This window comes from Eschrichtius robustus, chromosome 18 (assembly GCF_028021215.1).
Source record: "Eschrichtius robustus isolate mEscRob2 chromosome 18, mEscRob2.pri, whole genome shotgun sequence".
Classification (NCBI taxonomy): Eukaryota; Metazoa; Chordata; class Mammalia; order Artiodactyla; family Eschrichtiidae; genus Eschrichtius; species Eschrichtius robustus.
In genome coordinates this window covers 80062623-80081859 of record NC_090841.1, presented here as the reverse complement: position 1 = coordinate 80081859, position 19237 = coordinate 80062623, and the positions used below count along the sequence as shown (strand labels likewise).

Here is a 19237-nt window from a genome sequence, read left to right as displayed (position 1 = left end):
GCTCAGGGAATATCCTCATAAATCCTGTGCAGACTGACTAACAGCACCTGGAGAAACACTTCCCTGTTCTATACTCACAATGAAATAGAAATGTACTCTTCAGTCTCCTGTAACACATTCTACCCAATAAATGCTCTGGTTGAAGGGTCCACCACCTCATCCTATCTGAGCTGTGTACCAGTCATCCTAGCAACGCTCCAGTCATATGATAAGTCAAACTCTCCTCTCCCAGGGCCGGTTCTAAAGTAAGATTCCAACAAGATGCTGGAAAACGAGAAGGGAAGTTTCCAGGTCTTCTCTTGGCAAAGAGATGTCAAACCTGAAGCTGGAACAACATGAGACTCTCACTACACATACGTCCCATCCCCTGAGCTGCCTTGTCCTTCCTGGTCCTTCAAACATCGCCATTTGACTGACGTGCTTCAAACTCCTGACCATGATCCTCAATAAGGAATGCATTTTACATCACAACCAGTACACACACACAAAATCCAGACAGCTGTTGTGCAATCTGAATTTTTAATAAATTCACCACTAAGTAAGAGATAAGCGGTTAACAAATGCCAACAAGGATAGAATTTATTCAAGCTTTAAATAAAGTTGCTAGTGAGCCATGGGTTCTAATTTCTTTATTCTCCAGTTATAAATCTTTCACTACACTGAATGGCTTTAACTAAGTTATGTATTACACCCAAAATGATGGAGGGATATGTAGAAAATTAACATTCTGCAACTAAACCCCCTAAATCTTAGGTAAATTTCCTCTTCAGTTGCATGGTGCAGATTATTTATACCTACATTAACACATTTATTACAAATTCAAATTGCATGAATTATAGACACTACATTCAATAGTTCCCTAAAGAAGATCAAATGCCCAGGTGCCCACAGTCTTCCCTCTTAACGGAGCTTCCACCAACTGGAGGGCCGCCGTCCCCTTCTTCCAGCTGACCTTTAGTTCTAAATTTATAAGTTCTGGAATCTCTGTAAACCTGGATTCAAGTACCAACTCTGCCCCTTAGTGACTAGTAGAGATCAGGCAAATTCCCTCACCTCCCCACATCTCATTTCTCCTCTGTGTACCGGGGCTCACTGCATCTGCCTGGCAACGCTGCCTTGTGGCTGCTTCGGTACTTAGGAGCCAGTCAGCAAGCTGCTATGCGGTTTTAAAGGCCTTGACAGGCACACCTTGGAGATATTGCAGGTTCGGTTCCAGACCACCGCAGTAAAGCGAATATCACACTAGAGTCCCATGAATTTTTTGGTTTCCCAGAGCAAATAAGTTATGTTTATACTGCAGTCTGCAGTCTGTTGAGACAGCATTATGTCTAAGAAAAAAAGGTGCATATCTTAATTTAAAAACGCTTTATAGCTAAAAAATGCCAACCATCGTCTGAGCCCTCAGCTAGTCGTACTCTTTTGCTGGTGGAGGGTCTGGCCTCGACATTGACGGCTGCTGACTTTTCAGGGTGGTTCGTGGTTGCTGAAGGCTGGGGCGGCTGCTGCAATTTCTTAAAATAAGACAACAATGAAGTCTGCCACGTCGACTGACTCTTCCTTTCACGATTTCTCCGCAGGATGCGGTGCTGTCTGATACCATTTTACTCACGGTGGAACTTGTTTCAAAATCGGAGTCAGTCCTCACACACCCTGCCGCTGCTCTATCAACTAGGTTTACATCATATTCTAAAGCCTTTGGTGTCATTTCACCCATCTTCACAGCCTCTTCAGCAGGCGGAGATTCCATCTCAAGAAACCACTTCCTTTGCGCACCCGTAAGCAGCAGCTCCTCGTCCGTTAATGTTTTACTGCAAGATGGCAGCAATTCAGTCCCATCTTCAGGCTCCACTTCTAGTTCTAGCTCTCTTGCTGTTTCCACCACATCTGCGGTTCCTTCCTCTACTGAGGTCTTGAACCCCTTGAAGTCATCCATGAGGGTTGCAATCAACTCTTCCAAACTCTGTTAATGTTGGTATTTTGACCATTTCCTATGAATCACAAATGTTCTTAATGGCATCCAGAACGGTAAATCCTTTCCAGAAGGTTTTCAATTGACTCTGCCCTGATCCATCAGAGGAATCACCATCTGTGGCAGTTGTAGCCTTACAAAATGCACTCTTTAAATAATAAGATTTAAAAGTTGGAATTCCTCCTTGATCCATGGGCTGCAGAAAGGATATAGTGTTAGCAACATGGAAACAAGATTAATCTCATCGTATACCTCCATCAGAGCTCTTGGGTGACCAGGGACATTGTCAATGAGCAGTAACATTTTGAAAGGAATCTTTCCGAGCAGTAGGTCTCAAGAGTAGGCTTAAAATATTCAGTAAACCATGTTATACACAAACGCACTGTCATTCAGGCTTTGTTGTCCCATTTACAGAGCACAGGCAGAGTAGTTTAGCATAATTCTTAAGGGCCCTAGGATTTTCAGAATGGTAAATGAGCACTGGCTTCAACTTAATGTCACCTGCTGCATTAGCCCGTAATGAAAGAGTCAGTCTGACCTTTGAAGCCAGGTACTGACTTCTCCTCTCTAGCTATGAGAGTCCTAGATAGCACCTTTTTCCAATAGAAAGCTGTTCCATCTACATTAAAAATCTGTTGTGTAGTGTAGCCGCCTTCACTGATTATCTTAGCTACATCTTCGGGATAACTTGCTGCAGCTTCCGTATCAGCCCTTGCTGCTTCACCTTGTACTTTTATGTTATGGTGATGGCTTCTCTCCTTCAACCTCATGAAGCAACAACCTCTGTCAGTTTCAAACTTTTCTTCTGTAGCTTCACCTGTCTCAGCCTTCATAGAATTAAAGAGAGGGAGTTGCTCTAGATTAGGCTTTGGCATAAGGGAACGTTGTGGCTGGTTTCATCTTCTATCCAGCTCACTAAAATTTTCTCCATATTACCAATAAGGCTGTTTTGCTTTCTTATTTGTGTGTTCACTGGAGTAGCGCTTTTAATTTCCTTCAAGAACTTTTCCTTTGCGTTTACAACCTGGCTAACTGTTTGGTGCAAGAGGCCCAGCTTTTAGCCCATCTCAGCTTTTGACACAGCTTCCTCACTAAGCTTAATCACGTCTAGCTTTTGAATTAAAGTGAGAGACGTGCAACTCTTCCTTTCACTTGAACACTCAAGAGGCCACTGTAGGGTTATTAACTGGCCTAATTTCAATATTGCTGTGCCTCAGGGGACAGGGAGGCTGGAGGAGAGGGAGAGATGGGGGAACGGCTGGTTGGTGGAGTGGTGAGAACACACACAACATTTATTAAGTTCTGCCGTCTTATATGGGTGTGCTTTGTGACAACCCAAAACAATTACAATAGTAACAAAGATCACTAATCACAGATCACCATAACAAATATAATAATGGAAAAGTATGAAATACGTTGAGAACTACCCAAACGTGACACAGAGATATGAAGTGAGCATGAAGTGAGCAAATGCTGTTGGAAAAACAGCACCAACAGACCTGCTCCATGGATGGTTGCCACAAACCTTCCATTTGTAAAAAATACAGTACCTACAAAAGTATGGCAAGTTTGTACATCGGTATGCAGAGCTCAGAAGTGAATGGCTAAGTTCACAAACAGTACCAGTCTTCAGATTCTGGAAAGCAGAAGTAACATTTTCTCCTCTCCCACATGCCAAAATATACACAACTTTCTAGCTTAGATCCCAACACCGCGCTCAAATGTCCCTTCCTGACCAGAGCTTGAGGTCCCGAAGGCAGCCTCATGCCACAAGTCCCCACCTGGCGACCCCGAGAGGAAGGACATCAGGCGATGATGCCAGGGGCACCAGGCAAGAGGCTCTGGGCCCCCCCCCCACAGACCACATGCCAAGTACAAAGGGAAAGGGCACCTGCACAACGGAGAGACCTGGTGGACGTCCCCTTCGCCAAGTGATGGAACTCAGCGCCGGCAGCACGGAGCATGTCAACATCACAGGTCTGATACGACCCACGGGAACACAGAACGGCACCTGTGCAGAATTCTTGCCTAAAACGTTTGACCTGAATCAGATCCTGTCCAGACTGTGGGGCACTCTACATGATAACGACCCCAGATTCTTCAAAAACGTGCGAGTCATCAAGGATAACGGTGGAGGAACCGTTCTGGAAACTACAGAGACCAACGAGGCACGACAAACTGAATGCAACGCAAGACCCCGGTTTGGTGCCTGTGTTTAAAGAAAAGCCACAAAGGTCACCTGGAGACCATTGGGACCGCATCTGAGACGGTATCCCTAGAACAGTGTACAATGCCTGGGCTGTGCCAGCAGGACGTGGTTACGCAGGAAGAGGTCCCCGTTTTAAAAATGCACGTGCTGCGAGCACCCAGAGGCCAGTGTCACGAAGTGTACACACGGGTTAAATGGTTAGTGAAGCAACGTCTGCACAACGATGGAGTGAAGGCACAGGGCACTTACACTAGTCTTCCTGCCTTTCTGCTAGTTTTAAACCTCTCAAAATAAAGGAAAGGCGGGCAGATTACGAGGCTCTCTCTTGCATCCCCTCACCGCTCTGGCTTCACTTTTAAGTAGACAGGGAAGACTTCACTCACCATCCACAGTTTTCCTGTAAAGGTCTCATGGAACAAGGACTCAAACCAGCGATGCTGAGAGGCCCCCGTCACTTCAATCGCTCCACACCAACTTCCCTCAAATGCCCAGCACAGCCAGGCTGGCCTGATTCTGCCACGAGAAGTCTGGAGGAAAGCAGCCTTCCCTCTCTGTCTCCTCAGCTGGGCAGGCTCCTTGGCCCTTCGGCAAGCTTGGGGAAAACAAACCCTCATTTAAAGGGCCCGCCAGGTCAGCTTTAAACACGAACTAATTAAATCAGATACTCTCGGAGGGGATGCTGGAATCACTACTTTAAAAGCTCCACGGTCTACAGCCCAAGCGGGTGCCACGATCTACCTATTAGTCTTCCTGAAGAGCACATGCACACACCTCATTAACCCCAGAGCCCGGTGGAAGATACTAATGGTCGGAGGGAGAAAGACCCTTCACTTCTCAGCTCAAGGACCAGGCACTTTCTCTCAACTACCAGGGAAAACACCCAATACACACCAAATAAATTGGGTCCAAAATTTGGGACAAATTAGGTCAGAAATGCATATTCTGGTAGGAAGTTCTTTTTTTAAAACATACAAAATGCAGATCTTCACATCTAAACATGGTCTGAAAGGCCTCGAGATTTGTTTTGCTCTGTAATTATTCACTGGGAATCTCTCCGCTCGCTGGTTCCCACGACTTAAGGGAACTCCTCAGGGACACAAACTGCTTTAGGGCAACAGGGGGAAGGGGCTGTGCCCTCCCGCGAGGCCAACGGGGAAATGCCTGTCAGGAAAAGGGGTCCCCCTCCCGCGAGACCAACGGGGAAATGCCTGTCAGGAAAAGGGGTCCCCTTCCCGCGAGACCAACGGGGAAATGCCTGTCAGGAAAAGGGGTCCCCGTCCTGCGAGACCAACGGGGAAATGCCTGTCAGGAAAAGGGGTCCCCTTCCTGCGAGACCAACGGGGAAATGCCTGTCAGGAAAAGGGGTCCCCTTCCTGCGAGACCAATGGGGATTTTCTTGATTTGTTTTAAAATAAAAATATCAATAGAAAAGTGACAGCTAAAAGATATTCAAAGAAGTCTGTTTTACTAAACTTAAAAAAGGTGGGAAATAGGAAGTAAAAGAGGGTAATGAGGTCAAAAGGCAGGACCCCAAGTGACTAGAATTTCCTATGGCCAGAGAAACAGGCGGTCACACCAGCTCAGGACTCTCCCCATGTGCAGGCAGGACGCAGCGTCCAACAGGAGCTGCTCTACCTGAGTCGCTTCCGAAAGGCCACTGGGCCGTGACCAGTTTGCAACAGGAGAAAGAGCGTGTAGAGGGACACGGGTACACAGCAGAGCGGCACGTGGGCTTCTCCAACACACAGCTGCCCACCCTGCTCTAGGTCCTCCTACGGCCTTCCACGGTGCGGCCAGAGAACACGGTGGGGACCAAGAACTCATCCCTGCGCACCACCTCGGGACGTGGAAACAAATGTCCCCCCGCGGCTCCCACCAAGAGCCCACCCAGCTGACACCCCGTCCAGGGCCTGTGAGACCCCAAGCACAGAGCCCAGCCGAGCTCACCGGACCGCCGGCCTCACTGCAGAGCTGAGAGGCAGGCAATGGCAGTGTTTCTGCCACTACGTTTGGGGTCATTTGTTAGGCAGCTACAGAAAACCAACACACTACACCAGCTGTCTCACAAATAAAATGCAAGAACTGAGATCAACTTTACCGCAGAGTAGCTATAAACCCACTGAAACCAAAACTTCTGTAAGAGATCTAGACTCTCAACTCAGTTCTCCCTTTGGCAGAAACTGAGGCACCTTTCTCATTCCAGTTGATAGCAGACTTGGTGCAACACTGGAAACAACAGTGAATGGAATGAAAGTACTTTTATCGATCTTAGAAGAATGTAAGTTTTTTTTAAAACAAGTTAGGAGACGCTTTTGCTACCCTGCAGTACTAAAGAAAGCACTGCCGGGATCAATTCTCCCCTCTCGGCTTAGTGACGCGGGCAGTGGGCTCCTGGCCTCGGAACCGCACTGGCAGCCGGACATCACTCCCTGGGATACACAAGAGCTGCTCCAGATACTCTTCCAAACGACTCAGAGTAACCGACACACGCCTCCACAGGATCAGAAGCCGTCTTCAGGCTCAATTCAGGCCCCAAGGTGGAACTAACAGACCCGCGGGCTCGCCACGATGCTGCAGTTACTGCTCAGCGAAGCACGTCCTCACTTTGAAGCGCCATCTTTGGCACAGGCTGGTCATTAGCCAGATAGCCTCCTTCTTAAATGAGCACCTTGCGTGAAGGAGCTCCAAGAGGGAGCTCTGACAAACCGAGCAGCTGCGGAAAGACGAAACAACTAGAATTTTACTAATAAATGCCCCTCGAAAGCGACAAGCTAACCATTATCAACACAATAAACTGAAGTAAAGATGTCGCGGTGTCTCATCTTCTGCCTCTCAGATTATCACACAGACCGATTCCAAGGTCTACAGATTATCCTTTTCAAAGTCGCATTTTACAGAAGAAGAAACGGAGTCCCAAAGGGGCTACGGGTCCTTATCTGCCCCGAACGTTTCCAGACATCTTCTGGGGACCTGCCCTCATACAAACCCAATTCATGGACATCCAAATTGAGGTCTGACCCAAGAGTGGAGACCCGCAGGGTGTCTACCTTCAAAGCCCTACAGAGCGTCCTGAATGCACCCGTCCTACATGCTGGCACCTCCTCAGCAGCTGGCCACAGCTGAGACCATCCTTCCTGCAAAAGGACAGTCCATTCCCATGAAGCACGTCTGAACGACGCATCAGAACCCTGCAACATGAGCTAAAAAGATGGAGGCACAATTGTTCACATGGATAAAGCGAACATTAACGGATTAAACCTTACTGCTGTCCCGTCCATCTTGTTCACCCTTGGTCTCACGCATTCAACACAGATCTGACCTGAGTGCCTAAGCATGCCAGCACTGGGACCCACGTGTATTCACAGTGCCCTCGAGGTTCCCAGGCCAGTGGGCTGGGTGAGGAGGGAGAAGCTTCACTGAAGACTGCAACCCTGGCTTTGCAGGACGCGGACGCGTGCCCAGCCCAACACCCAGCCTCTAGCCGAGCCCCTTCCTGGAGGCTCTGAAGAGTCAGACACAAAGTGAAGAGACGTGCTTCCAATTCCTCCAAGAGAGCCGTCCTCTCCTTTCACCCCACAGTTCTCCTGCCTCCCACCCTCCACCACCCAACAGCGGAGGGGGGCTTTCTCAAAAGGACCCTTTGGAAAAGCAGCCCCAGGTCCATGTTACTTCCTGTCATTACTGCTGACAGGCAGGAGGAATGGTGGCTGCCTGGGAAGCTGTACTAAACCTCAGTGCACGAGACGAGGCGCCGCCCTCGCAGCGGGGACGGACGTGGGCCGAGCTGCTGCACCCCGTCTCAGCCTCGTTCCTCCACCTCCTCCAGCCCGGGTCAGGGACACAGCTCACTGGCCTTACCCAGCCTGCCTGGGACCAGCCTGGGGCTTTAGCCTCATCAATACGACAAGTGAGAGGAGCTTAAACTATCCGAGCCGCCTCCACTTTTCCCATTTCAGCCTTAATTCCACCTTGCTCTGCTCCTGAACCTCTTCGGGAAGCTTCTCAAGGGGCGTCACTGTTCAGGAGGCCTCTGATGAGCGGGACGGCGGGCTGCTCCACCTTCACGAGCTGTGGACGTAGGCAGGCACCCTACGCGCCAGCGCCTTAGTTCCCTAGGCACCGCGCGGGCAGAACGATCCACCCTGAGAGAGCTGCTTGAAGACTGAGCGAGCTGACCCGCGTCTACGAGGCAGGGCCCAGGACGCAGTGGGCACGCAGGGGCCGCCGCTCATTCTCACCACCTCTCGGGTTCCTCTAAGAGCACCGCCACCAGGGGAGGCCCAGCGCAAGCTGAAACTGCAGAGCTCGTCGTGCAAAGATTCTTGAGAACTTCAGAGGGGGGCAGCAGAGCATTAAACCAAGCGTGGGGCCCCGCCTGACGACTCGGCGGCAAGCCCACGAGGCCAGCCCTGCCGCCAGCCAAGCTCCCCGAGAACCCCCGCTAGGAGTCAGGCTAACAGGACTGCCCTGCGATCCTCAGTTCACCTAGTCCAGCCCGGGCACAGCGTGCCCGGCAGAACGCAAACCCTGGCTCGCACGCGCTGGGCTGTGACCCGAGACCTCCTCGTCACCTCAAGTCTCCGTCTCCTCGGCTGCAAAATGGGGAAAGCACCACCTCCTCTGCAGGACACCTGGGGGGATCAGACGATACAGCACATATGAAACGCCTAGGCACCTACTCTGTACCTGACGAATGTTAACCCCATTTAATTCCAAGCTGACTGTCCTCCCCCAGCCTCTCCAGTGATCTAGACTCGCGTGGTCCAACGTGGGGCCGCTTGCCTTGTGAGCTGCTCAGCGCTTCCAATGTAGCTGATGCAGAGTGAGAGGTGCTGCGAGTGTGAGAAACACACACCAGATTTTAAAGACTTAATGTGAAAAGACAAAGTAACGTCAATAATATTTTTATGTTAACTACACGTTGAAATAAGAACATTACAGGTACACTGGGTTAAAGACAATGTATTATTAAAATTAACTTAATGTTTCTTTTCACTTTTTTTTAATGTAGTTACTAGGAAATTTTAAAAACACAAATGTGGCTCACATTATATTTCTATTGGATGGTGCTGATCTAGACAATGAGACACCCAAAGACCTGAAGGGAAGTCTAGTTCTCCACAGTGGAAAGCAGCCTGGATGCAGAAGGGACGAACCACTCGCCCACAGGACAGCTGGCCAGGCTCTCCAATGGAACACAGAGGGTGAACGCGGACAGTCTTCCAGGAAAAATTAAATAGAATCATAATATCAGAGTAGAATTTGACTTTCTCTGCTTATAAGTACCTACAAGATATTCAAAGAATAGTTATTCATCTCCTAAATGACTTTTTAATCACTTACTGTCTCTCAACTTCTTTAAACAGCAAGTTCTGGCAAAAACATGAATAAACTGACTTCAAGAATTGATTGAGTTGGTCAATAAATACTACATCATTACCTACCACTTCCAGCTCACCATGGAGTCAGGAGCACAGGTGACTACCTAACACGACAGACTGCTGTGTGACCGCAAACACACCTTCAGTGCAAAGTTGTAGCAAACAGCTTAACCTGAATCTAGGTCGAAGGTAACACCTGGGTGGGGCATCTCATTCCCAGAGAAAGAACTATATACTTTTGTCTTTGTTTCAATTAATCCTGAAGCCTACATCAACAAGTTTCAAGTTTTCACATGAGCATGTCTTAGTTATCCCAATAGTATTTTTAAATATTCTTTTGGACAAAATCTCAATCATAACCTTGTTAAAAATCTAGAAGAGAATTGAGCAGGAGGACAAAGAAGTTTAACAAAAGAATTTGTCCGTCGGAAATACACAAAGAAGACGAACGTTTTAGAAAGATGTAAGGCAATTTCTTTCCCTAACTCATCAGCCCATCAGCCTAGCTGATTACAGCACTGGGGAGCCCACCTAATACCTTTCCCTTCTCTCCCGACCTTAAAGACAGAAAATGAAAACTTCATCACTCACACAGAGGGAAATCAGCACCTCTGCACACAGTCTCGAGCCGTGCTTCCAGCCAGAGTTCCCCCTTTACAGAGCGACCCCGGAACAGCCAGAGGCTACTTGTCAGAAAGCTGGAAGGAGCACTGCAAACATCTACAGTTTTCAACTTTGATTTCCTAGTCTAGCAGCTCTTCTTTCACATCCTCCTCTGCGAGTCCAACGGAGGAAACCTTGAGTGCGTCACATCTGCTTTCGTTTACCATTTACGCAGAAATGCGGGCACTGCAGATGATACAAGAAAGAAAAGCCAAAATGTTTACCCCAAGAGGTTTCCATTTCCCGAAGGAAAGAGAAGCAACTGATACAGGCAGTCACAGGACTGACTGCAAAGGCGTGCTCTCACACACCGATATAGGGGCAAGGCAAAAGGATAAAAATGTCTCTGGAGACAATTTGGCAATAGGGCTTGGAATGTTTAAAAGCCCTACCTTTGACCTATGCACTGCCCTATCAGGGAATTTCTCCTTCAGAGATAATCAAAGATGAAGGATTCTGTACAGAAATGGCCATCACACAGATCACTGTTTACCACAATGAAAACTTAGAAACAACCTCTACACCCAAAAATGGGGATTAGCACCACAAACTACGAAGAGGCCATTAAAAATAACTAGACAAATATTTAACACAAGAAAACAGTCACTATGTTAAGTTAAAGCATATTATAAAACATTTATACTACGATGTCATGGATATTTTAAAAGCATATTTACGTATGTGCAAAGGGGAGAAAAGACTGAAAAATATACACTAATTTTCACATCGGTTATCTCTAGATGGCATCATTATATAATTATTTTCTTCTCACATTTCTCCATTTCCTGAATTTTGTACAACTGAATATGGATTATGGGGTAAAGTTTTTTAAAAATACATACCAACGTTGTTCAAACTACAAGAAAACGGTAACAGTAACAGCCACTGTCTATGTAGCACCTAAAACACGTGAGGCACTGTTCTAAGTGCTATATGCTAATTCATTTAATCCTACCACAAATACGAAGGGCCTGCATCGTGGTGATGCCCCTTCTCCAGATGGCAGAGCTGGCAAGAGGCAGAGCGGGACAGAAACCCAGCGGGCTGCAGGCCAATGTGCTCACCGGCCCTCCGAAGCAGAAAGCTGATATTCGTGGGCAACTACCAGGAGGTGAGCAAGGCCCTGCAAGTACACAGGACACTTTTACTAAAGGCCCAAACTGCAGCAGGAGAGCACGCCCAGCTGACCGTTCCGCGTCCGCCCCAGTACGACCTGCTCGTGGCTGCGCAGCGCCGTGTACACAATTCCTGGGAAGTGAGACAAACTGGGTTTTCTGTGAAAAATTACTCTGAGGAGTGGCCAACTGCTGCTGATGGTGATACAGATGGAGAGGCCTAAGAAAGTAATGACTCAGCGAACAGATATAAAGTTGTTAAAAACAGGTAAAAAATGAGATGGCATCCAAGTCAGCAAAGACTCACATCTGTGATGTGAACAAGTCCACCATTCACCCTGCAAAACAAACACCAAAGTGCCACCAAAACAGTCTCATAGAGTGAAAGTCAGAACATTTCCTCCTAAACAGTCTCACGGTCAAGGGAACAGTTTTCTTTCACAGTTTTAAGCACTAATAAATGACTACAGCATTATTTCCCTTACATAGATCTGCCTGTTCCGGCTTACCTGTGGTCATTACAGACATACATTAGTTTGCAACTGTTGACGATTTACCTAATCACACAGATTAGTATAAAGTGAGTAATGCTGCATCCCAAACCGGACACCATCCGCTTCTCCAGGAAGGGTCCAGAAGCAAGGCTGCCTGCAGCAGTGGAAAAGCCCCTCACTCAGGGCCAAACACCAGCTCCGCGCCCCAGCTCCGCACCGCCAGCCCCCTCAGCGGGCTGCACGGCCCCGGCTGGCCTTTCTGCTTACTTCCAGCACGGAGACTCTCACATCCGCCCCCACTCCCCAGGACCTGCTGAGCGCACAACCTCTGGAGATGGGTCCACACATCAGTATTCCTTAAAAAGCCCAACAGCAGCCCTGTGGCTAACGTTCATGCAGTTAACAGTGAGAACTGATGAGTTAGGCTGCGTCTCCTTCCTGTAATACAAGGACTGTAATAACTCAAAAGACGAAGGAGCAAACTAAGACAACACGTGGAAGTCCTTTAGAAAGTGTTACAAATAACCAAAAACAGCACGCTATTGAGAACTGAAATCAGGGGTCAGATGGAAACTCTGGAAAACTATACAAAGACAGGACTTGGTCAGCGTGAGCAACTTTCTCTCTCACACACAACGTTGCCTGCACGTCCAGGACAAGTTCTGTCCTTGCTACACGTGCTAGGCAAACGAGGGTTTCCAAACACAATATTCCCAAGCTGGAGAGAATCATGGTGCCTGGCTCCTTGTATCAGTAAACTTAACTTTCCAGAAAAGTTCTGACTTTATTTATCAAGACATACATAGTCCTAAACAGGGTCATCTGACATCCTTATTACACCATTAGGAACATGAGAAAAAACCTAAATTCTTATCAAATTCCATACTATTTAAGGAAACAAAAAAGTCAAACAAGATGCTTGCTGGGAAGCAAACATTATATGAAAGATGAAAAGATCATCCAAGTTATATGTGCTGTTTTCCTAAACACAGTTTTCCAATTTTTAAGTTTTTTTAAATTTTCCAAATTTAAAAATGTTTTCCAACTTAAAACCTAAATTGCTTCTCAAAGTTTAACAATAAATGCAAACTGTACAATATTCCTTTAAAATTAAAACGCCTTTCATAATCAGAACAACTCATTAGGGGAATAATACTTGATTTTCCACAGCGAGTTAACGTGTGTATGCATTAAAATAACTGATAAAGTAATTATGATGTTCAGTTCATCTCTTCCTTTAAGAAATCTTAAGACAGTTTTTTTTTAATAAATTTATTTATTTATCTATTTATTTTCAGCTGCATTGGGTCTTTGTTGCTGTGCGCGGGCTTTCTCTAGCTGCGGCGAGCGGGGGCTACTCTTCGTTGCAGTGCACGGGCTTATTGCGGTGGCTTCTCGTTGCAGAGCACGGGCTCTAGAGCACAGGCTCAGTAGTTGTGGCGCACAGGCTTAGCTGCTCCGTGGCATGTGGGATCTTCCCGGACCAGGGCTCGAACCTGTGTCCCCTGCACTGGCAGGCAGATTTTAACCACTGCGCCACCAGGGAAGTCCCCTTAAGACAGTTTATAATGGTGGTAGACAAAAAAATACATATACCAAAGACAAGCAGTCTGTTACAAACACAATGCAGTCTAAACTAAGCCCTGGAAAAAGCTACCTTGACACTTATATAGAACAAAAGCTAATCTAGAATTCAAGCTATCAATTTTGAGTTTCATGTTTGTAATTTCAAAAGCTTTCCTGTCGGGGGCTTCCCTGGTGGCACAGTGGTTAGGAATCCTCCTGCCAATGCAGGGAACACGGGTTCAAGCCCTGGTCCGGGAAGATCCCACATGCCACGGAGCAACTAAGCCCGTGCGCCACAACTACTGAGCCCACGTGCCACAACTACTGGAGCCCGCACGCCCAGAGCCCATGCTCTGCAACAAGAGAAGCCACCGCAATGAGAAGCCCATACACTGCAACGAACAGTAGCCCCCACTCGCTGCAACTAGAGAAAGCCCGCGCACAGCAATGAAGACCCAATGCAGCCAAAGATAAATAAATAAATAAATATTTAAAAAAAAAAAAAAAAAAGCTTTCCTGTCAGTCTCTTGTCTTCCAGCATTTTGTGAAAATGAAGTGTGTAGAGCTACAAAGTGTTTCAAAAGAGCAAAGTCCTTCTCTCCTCACTCCCTTTCCATGTATTTTTCTTTAAAAACACTGGGAAACCGCCCGCCACACTGTGTTCCATGTGTGAGGCTGTCTTTCAGCGAACAGGCCTGTCCCTTCACATCACAGATTACAAGTCTGGAAGCCCAAGTTGAGTCCATACCATACAGAGCTCCTTTTTCACAGTGACTAACCAATGTATGAGCTTTCCGATGTGCTTTTTTAAATTATTACCTCTGATTTCATTGGAAGTTTTAAAGTTTAACTTATAACTGAGCTTGAAAGAATGTTAACTGAACTCGCCTCTATTGTAAATTGACTGGAAGAGATATTTAAATAGCACAAAATAAGTCATACTTGGTTTTTTTTATATAAAAGGAAACCTTTACTACCAACTACAACTGCCAGGTCATCAGTCAATCACAAATATTTACTGAAGGCCTGCTATATGCCAAGCACTGTTCTAGATGCTTAGGATGTGTTAGTGAACAAAGTCTCTTCTAGAACATCTTTAAATAAACTCAATTTTAAAAAATAGCAGCTATATAAAATTTCAACAGCAACCTTTGGAAAACTAAGGATGAGATGTTTTGCGTTTTTTTTACCTCCAACTTTCTTTAAAACAATATCTTCTTAGAAAAATCCTACACTTAAGTGTCAGATTATAATCAATGTGCAAAGTGAGTTTCAAATTTAGTCTAATGAGAAACAAAACTCAATAGTTTGAAGGGGATAATAAAATTCCTCAACAAAGGTCAAAAAAAGCAAAAACTGCTACAAGCATTTATTATCACAGCCTAACAGGGAAACTCAACGATAAAAGGACAAAGCCCACCCAGCAGAGGAAAAGACCTTTCTGAAACAATGTCTCTCCCACGCCTAAACAGCAACCATCTCCACTTTGGACTCTCCTCTGAGCATTTTCACTTATCTGTACATGATTTCCTCACAGACATCAAATGCTACCAACTTAGTGTTTCCAATCATACTCACAAAGACAGTAATTTACTCTGTATCAAACTTCAACTAAGAGATAAGCTTTCCATATAGCCTTCCTCACAGATTTGATGACTTCTACATTTATTTCCCAAGAAACCTAAAAGACTGTTCTTTTAGGATGGGAAACTGCTATGGTTCTGTTGGAGATGCTTTCATATACTGTTACCTAGGAGCCTGGTATAATTCATCTCAGTACTCAGATAAGGAAACAAAGGCAGAGAGTGGTAAAGCCGCAGGTAGAAAAGGCAAGATTTAAACCCCCAACTGACTAGAACCTCATTAGTCTGTAATTTCCAAATAAAAAAGCAGCTAGATTTCTGATCTAAAGCAGGATTAAGAAAAATCACACATGGTAACATAAGATGAAAAAGAAATTTCCAGAGAGCTGCTACTGAAAGACTGTATTTAGCACAGTGACAAAATCCTAAGCAACATGGAAATGACACCCACGCCCCAAGACATAGATTAACATGTCCCTAACCTAAACATCAATTATCAGAGTAAAAACCAACTAAAGGGAGTGACACTTGGAGGACTGGGGGCCCATTTTATTTCTCCTGGCTCCGCCTGATCACCTGCTTAGGGTTCTGACGGCTGACCCAGACCTGGATGCGGGTTCCCCGAGAATCCCTAGGGCAGAGTTAAAGCTAAGGCAAGTACCAAGGAGTCAGAAAGCGCCCCTGCCCAACAAACGGCTGTCGAAAACGTGTTGTCACCTGCACCACGAGCTACTGGAACCACTTTTCCCCATTGCAGTGGGCAAAATGTGGGGCTCCTCCCTGCCCTGAGCCCGTAGTCGCCCCTGGGGGACCCGCGAGCCGGGCCCCGGGCGCCGCCGCTGCGGGCCGTTACCACGCCCGCCCGCCTCGCGCCCCAGCGCCCAGCCGGCCCCGGCGCCCCCGCCACTCACCTCCAGGCGCAGGGACGCCCCGCAGCCTCGCAGGAACTCGCGGATGTTACTCAGGCACTCGCCCTCGCTCCGGGGCTCCGGGTAGACCTGCAACACAGAGCACAGGCGCTGAGCGCCGCGGGCAGGCCGCGGATGCGCCCCGAGGGGGACGCGACGCGGCCCCGGCGGGCGTGCCGGCCGCGCGAGCGACCAGGGCGGGCTGCCCCGGCGGCCCGGAGCTAGCCCGGCCGCCCCCAGCGCCCGCCCGCTCGCTCGGCCACCGCCTCTCCTCACCCTTTTTCCTTCCTCCGGGCTGCACCAATCTCAGCCCCCTTCCCTCGCCAGGAAGTGGAGCGGCGCCGGAAGTGACGTCTTCAGACCGCGCCCCGGCAGGCCCCGCCCGCGATCTCTTCCGGTCCTCCGCCGTGAGGGCGCGGCCTCCTCCCTCGGCAGCTGGTGCTGGCCCTCCGACGCGGCCCACCTGGCGCGGCCCACGCGCGGACTTCTCCTCCCCGCACCTGGCGCTCGCCCTCGGACGCGGCCTGCCTGGCCCGGCTCACGCGCGGACTCCCCATCCCCGCACCCGGCGCTCGCCCTCCGAAGCGGCCTCGCAGGCGCAGCCCGCCCCGCCCAGAGGGACCCGGGAAAGCTTGGCCTCCGCCGCTTGAAGCAACCACGAAGGGGCTGTTGAGAACCTGTTGTTTTCTCAGTTCTTCCCCGCCCCCGGCTCGGGGAGAGTGGAGCTGGAATTCTAATACGATGACTTAAAACAATTAGCGACGTAAATTATGCCGGTTGCGATTAAAGTGCAGTGTTTTCTTTTACTACGTATAGACCATGTGCTTCATCAGTGATTAACCAAAATAGCCGGTCACTCGTCAGCGAAAAGTCAGCTGGGGAGAGATTGTGGCGAATGCAGCCTCCATCACAGGTGAAGAGCAGCGAGGGCTCCTGCAGACTGTCTGGTGCTTGGTCCGAGGCAGGGCTGTAAAGGCCACGGCCACACGTGTAAGAAGTTACTGACAGCCTCCCAGGGCAAGAAACAAAGGAGACCAGGAACAGCACCAGTTACACAGAACAATCAAGGGAGAAGCCTGAGATCTCGGAAGAGCTTTTTGTCGTTCTGAATGGCATGTGAAGACTTTTTACACTAAAGTATCATCCAGAATTCTAGCATTTGGGGACGTTGAAGACATTTTTGTCCTTCTGTCCTCTAGGGGGAAATCACGACATTCCATCAGGCCTCTCTCAGGAATACTGCAGTTTCATTGCAAAGTGGTCAGGTCTTCTAAAACTACAAAAGAAAACCAGGGTGTTGAGCAGTGCCAAGAGGGAGGAAGTGACACTTTTTTTACTCTACAGTTTAAAAATTCTTAGAAGTGCCAGCATATTTCCCTCCAAATATTGAACAGGTTTGTTTTTTTCAGTGGAACTTGAGAGTGGAACAGCAAAACCAAAGCTGCCTTCTAGTCCATTTTACTCCTCCCTCACACTGTTTTTCATACAAATACAGTCAATCCTCATTCACGGATTCTGTATTTGCAAATTCGCCTACTCGATAAAATTTATGTGTAACCCCAAAATCCGTATTTGCGGCACTTTCTCAGTCATTTATAGACATGTGCAAAGCAGCAAAAAATTTGAACTGTCTTATGCACACGTTCCCAGCTGAATTTGAACAAGGCCATGCTCTGCCATCTTCTTGTGGCTCATAATGTAAGCAAATGTCCTTTTCACTCCACTGGTGCCACATTTTTCACCTTTTTTTTTTTTTTTTTGCTTTTTCTTGGTGATTGCGCTGTTTTAAATGGCCCCCAAGCGTCGTGCTAAAGCACTGTCTGGCGTTCCTAAGCGCAAGAAGGTTGTAATGTGCCTTACAGAGAAAATACGTGTGTTAGATAAGCTTCACTCAGGCCTGAGTTATAGCGCTGTTGGCAGAGAATTCAATGTTAATGAGTCAACAATACGGTACATCCAGAAAAAGGAAGAGGATATTCGCAGATCTGTACGTGAAGCCGCTCAGGAAAGTGCTAAAGTAACCTCTGTAGTGCGTGATGGAGCTATGGAAAAGATGGAAAAGCAACTAAATTTGTGGATTCATGAGATGACAAGCAATAAAAAGAGTGTAGTGGACAGCGTTGTTGTGAGGCTGAAAGCCAAAGAAATTTACGGTCATGTTACCCAGGGTCAAGAAAATGTTAAACCCTTCTCAGCTAGTGCAGGCTGGCTTGCACGATTCAAAAGGCGATACCACATGAAAAATGTTAAACTTGCAGGCAAGGTAGGTTCTACGGATCAGGAGGCTGCAGAAGAATTTAAAAAATACCTGCTAAGCATTATATATGAAAAGGGTTATATGGAAGAGCAGGTTTTCAACGCTGATGAAACTGGCTTATTTTACAAGAATGTTGGCAAACGAACCTATGTAATGCAAATGGCCTCCAAAACTCCTGGCTTTAAATCATTCAAAGACTGTGCAACCTTGCTATTATGTGCAAACGCCAAGGGTGACTTTAAGTGCAAACCCCTTATGGTACACAGAGCACAAAACCCACAAGCACTTAGAGGGAAAAACTTGAACCGTATGCCAGTCCACTGGAGATGGAACAAAAAAGCATGGATGGCGTCCAAAATATTCTGGGATTGGTTCCACAACTGCTTCATCCCAGAAGCTGAACGTTATCTCCATGGCAAAAACCTTGCCTTCAGGGTTTTATTAATTTTGGATAATGCCCCAGTTCATTGCCGTGAAGAACTCGAAAATGCCCACCCCGACATAGAAGTTCTCTTCATACCCCCAAACACAGCATCTCTTATCCAACCCCTCAATCAGGGCGTGATAAAAGCTTTCAAGGCACACTACACCAGGGAGCTTTATAGCAAGGCTTTTGAGGCTCTCAATGCCAATGAGGAGACCACCATGATGGACTACTGGAAGTCAGTCACCATACGCAATGTTATTGATTATATCAGCACAGCCTGGGACAGCGTAAAGCAGGCTACTATCAACAATTGTTGGGGAAATGTTTGGCCAGACTGTGTGAAAATTTTTGAAGGTTTTGAAGGTGTTACAGAAAATATAACAAGCAGTGTCAAAAACATAATGCATATTGCACAACAGATAAGTGGAGAAGGTTTCAGTGACATGACGGAAGGCGATGTGGAGGAAATTTTGGCAGAAGCGGCAGTAGAACCCACCAACAAAGACCTGGACGAGATTGCAAAACAAGGCAATGGAGTTAGTGATGACGAGGATGGTGAAAGTCAGCCTGAGACTCCAAGAATCATCCCTCTCACAGCAGCCAAAATAGAAGAATGGAATTCTGCCTTGGAAAAAATTTTCAATGACATGGAAAAGTGTGACCCT

General features: G+C 47.3%; 1 protein-coding gene across 1 annotated transcript in view; it reads right to left on the bottom strand.

Moving 5' to 3' along the window:
- ARHGEF7 (Rho guanine nucleotide exchange factor 7) overlaps nucleotides 1-19237 on the bottom strand; it is a 127387-nt gene that overhangs the window by 83456 nt on the left and 24694 nt on the right. Inside the window, exon 2 of the mRNA XM_068526341.1 lies at nucleotides 15892-15978. Within this exon, the coding sequence (XP_068382442.1) occupies nucleotides 15892-15978 (87 nt within the window). The remainder of the gene's footprint in view (nucleotides 1-15891; nucleotides 15979-19237) is intronic.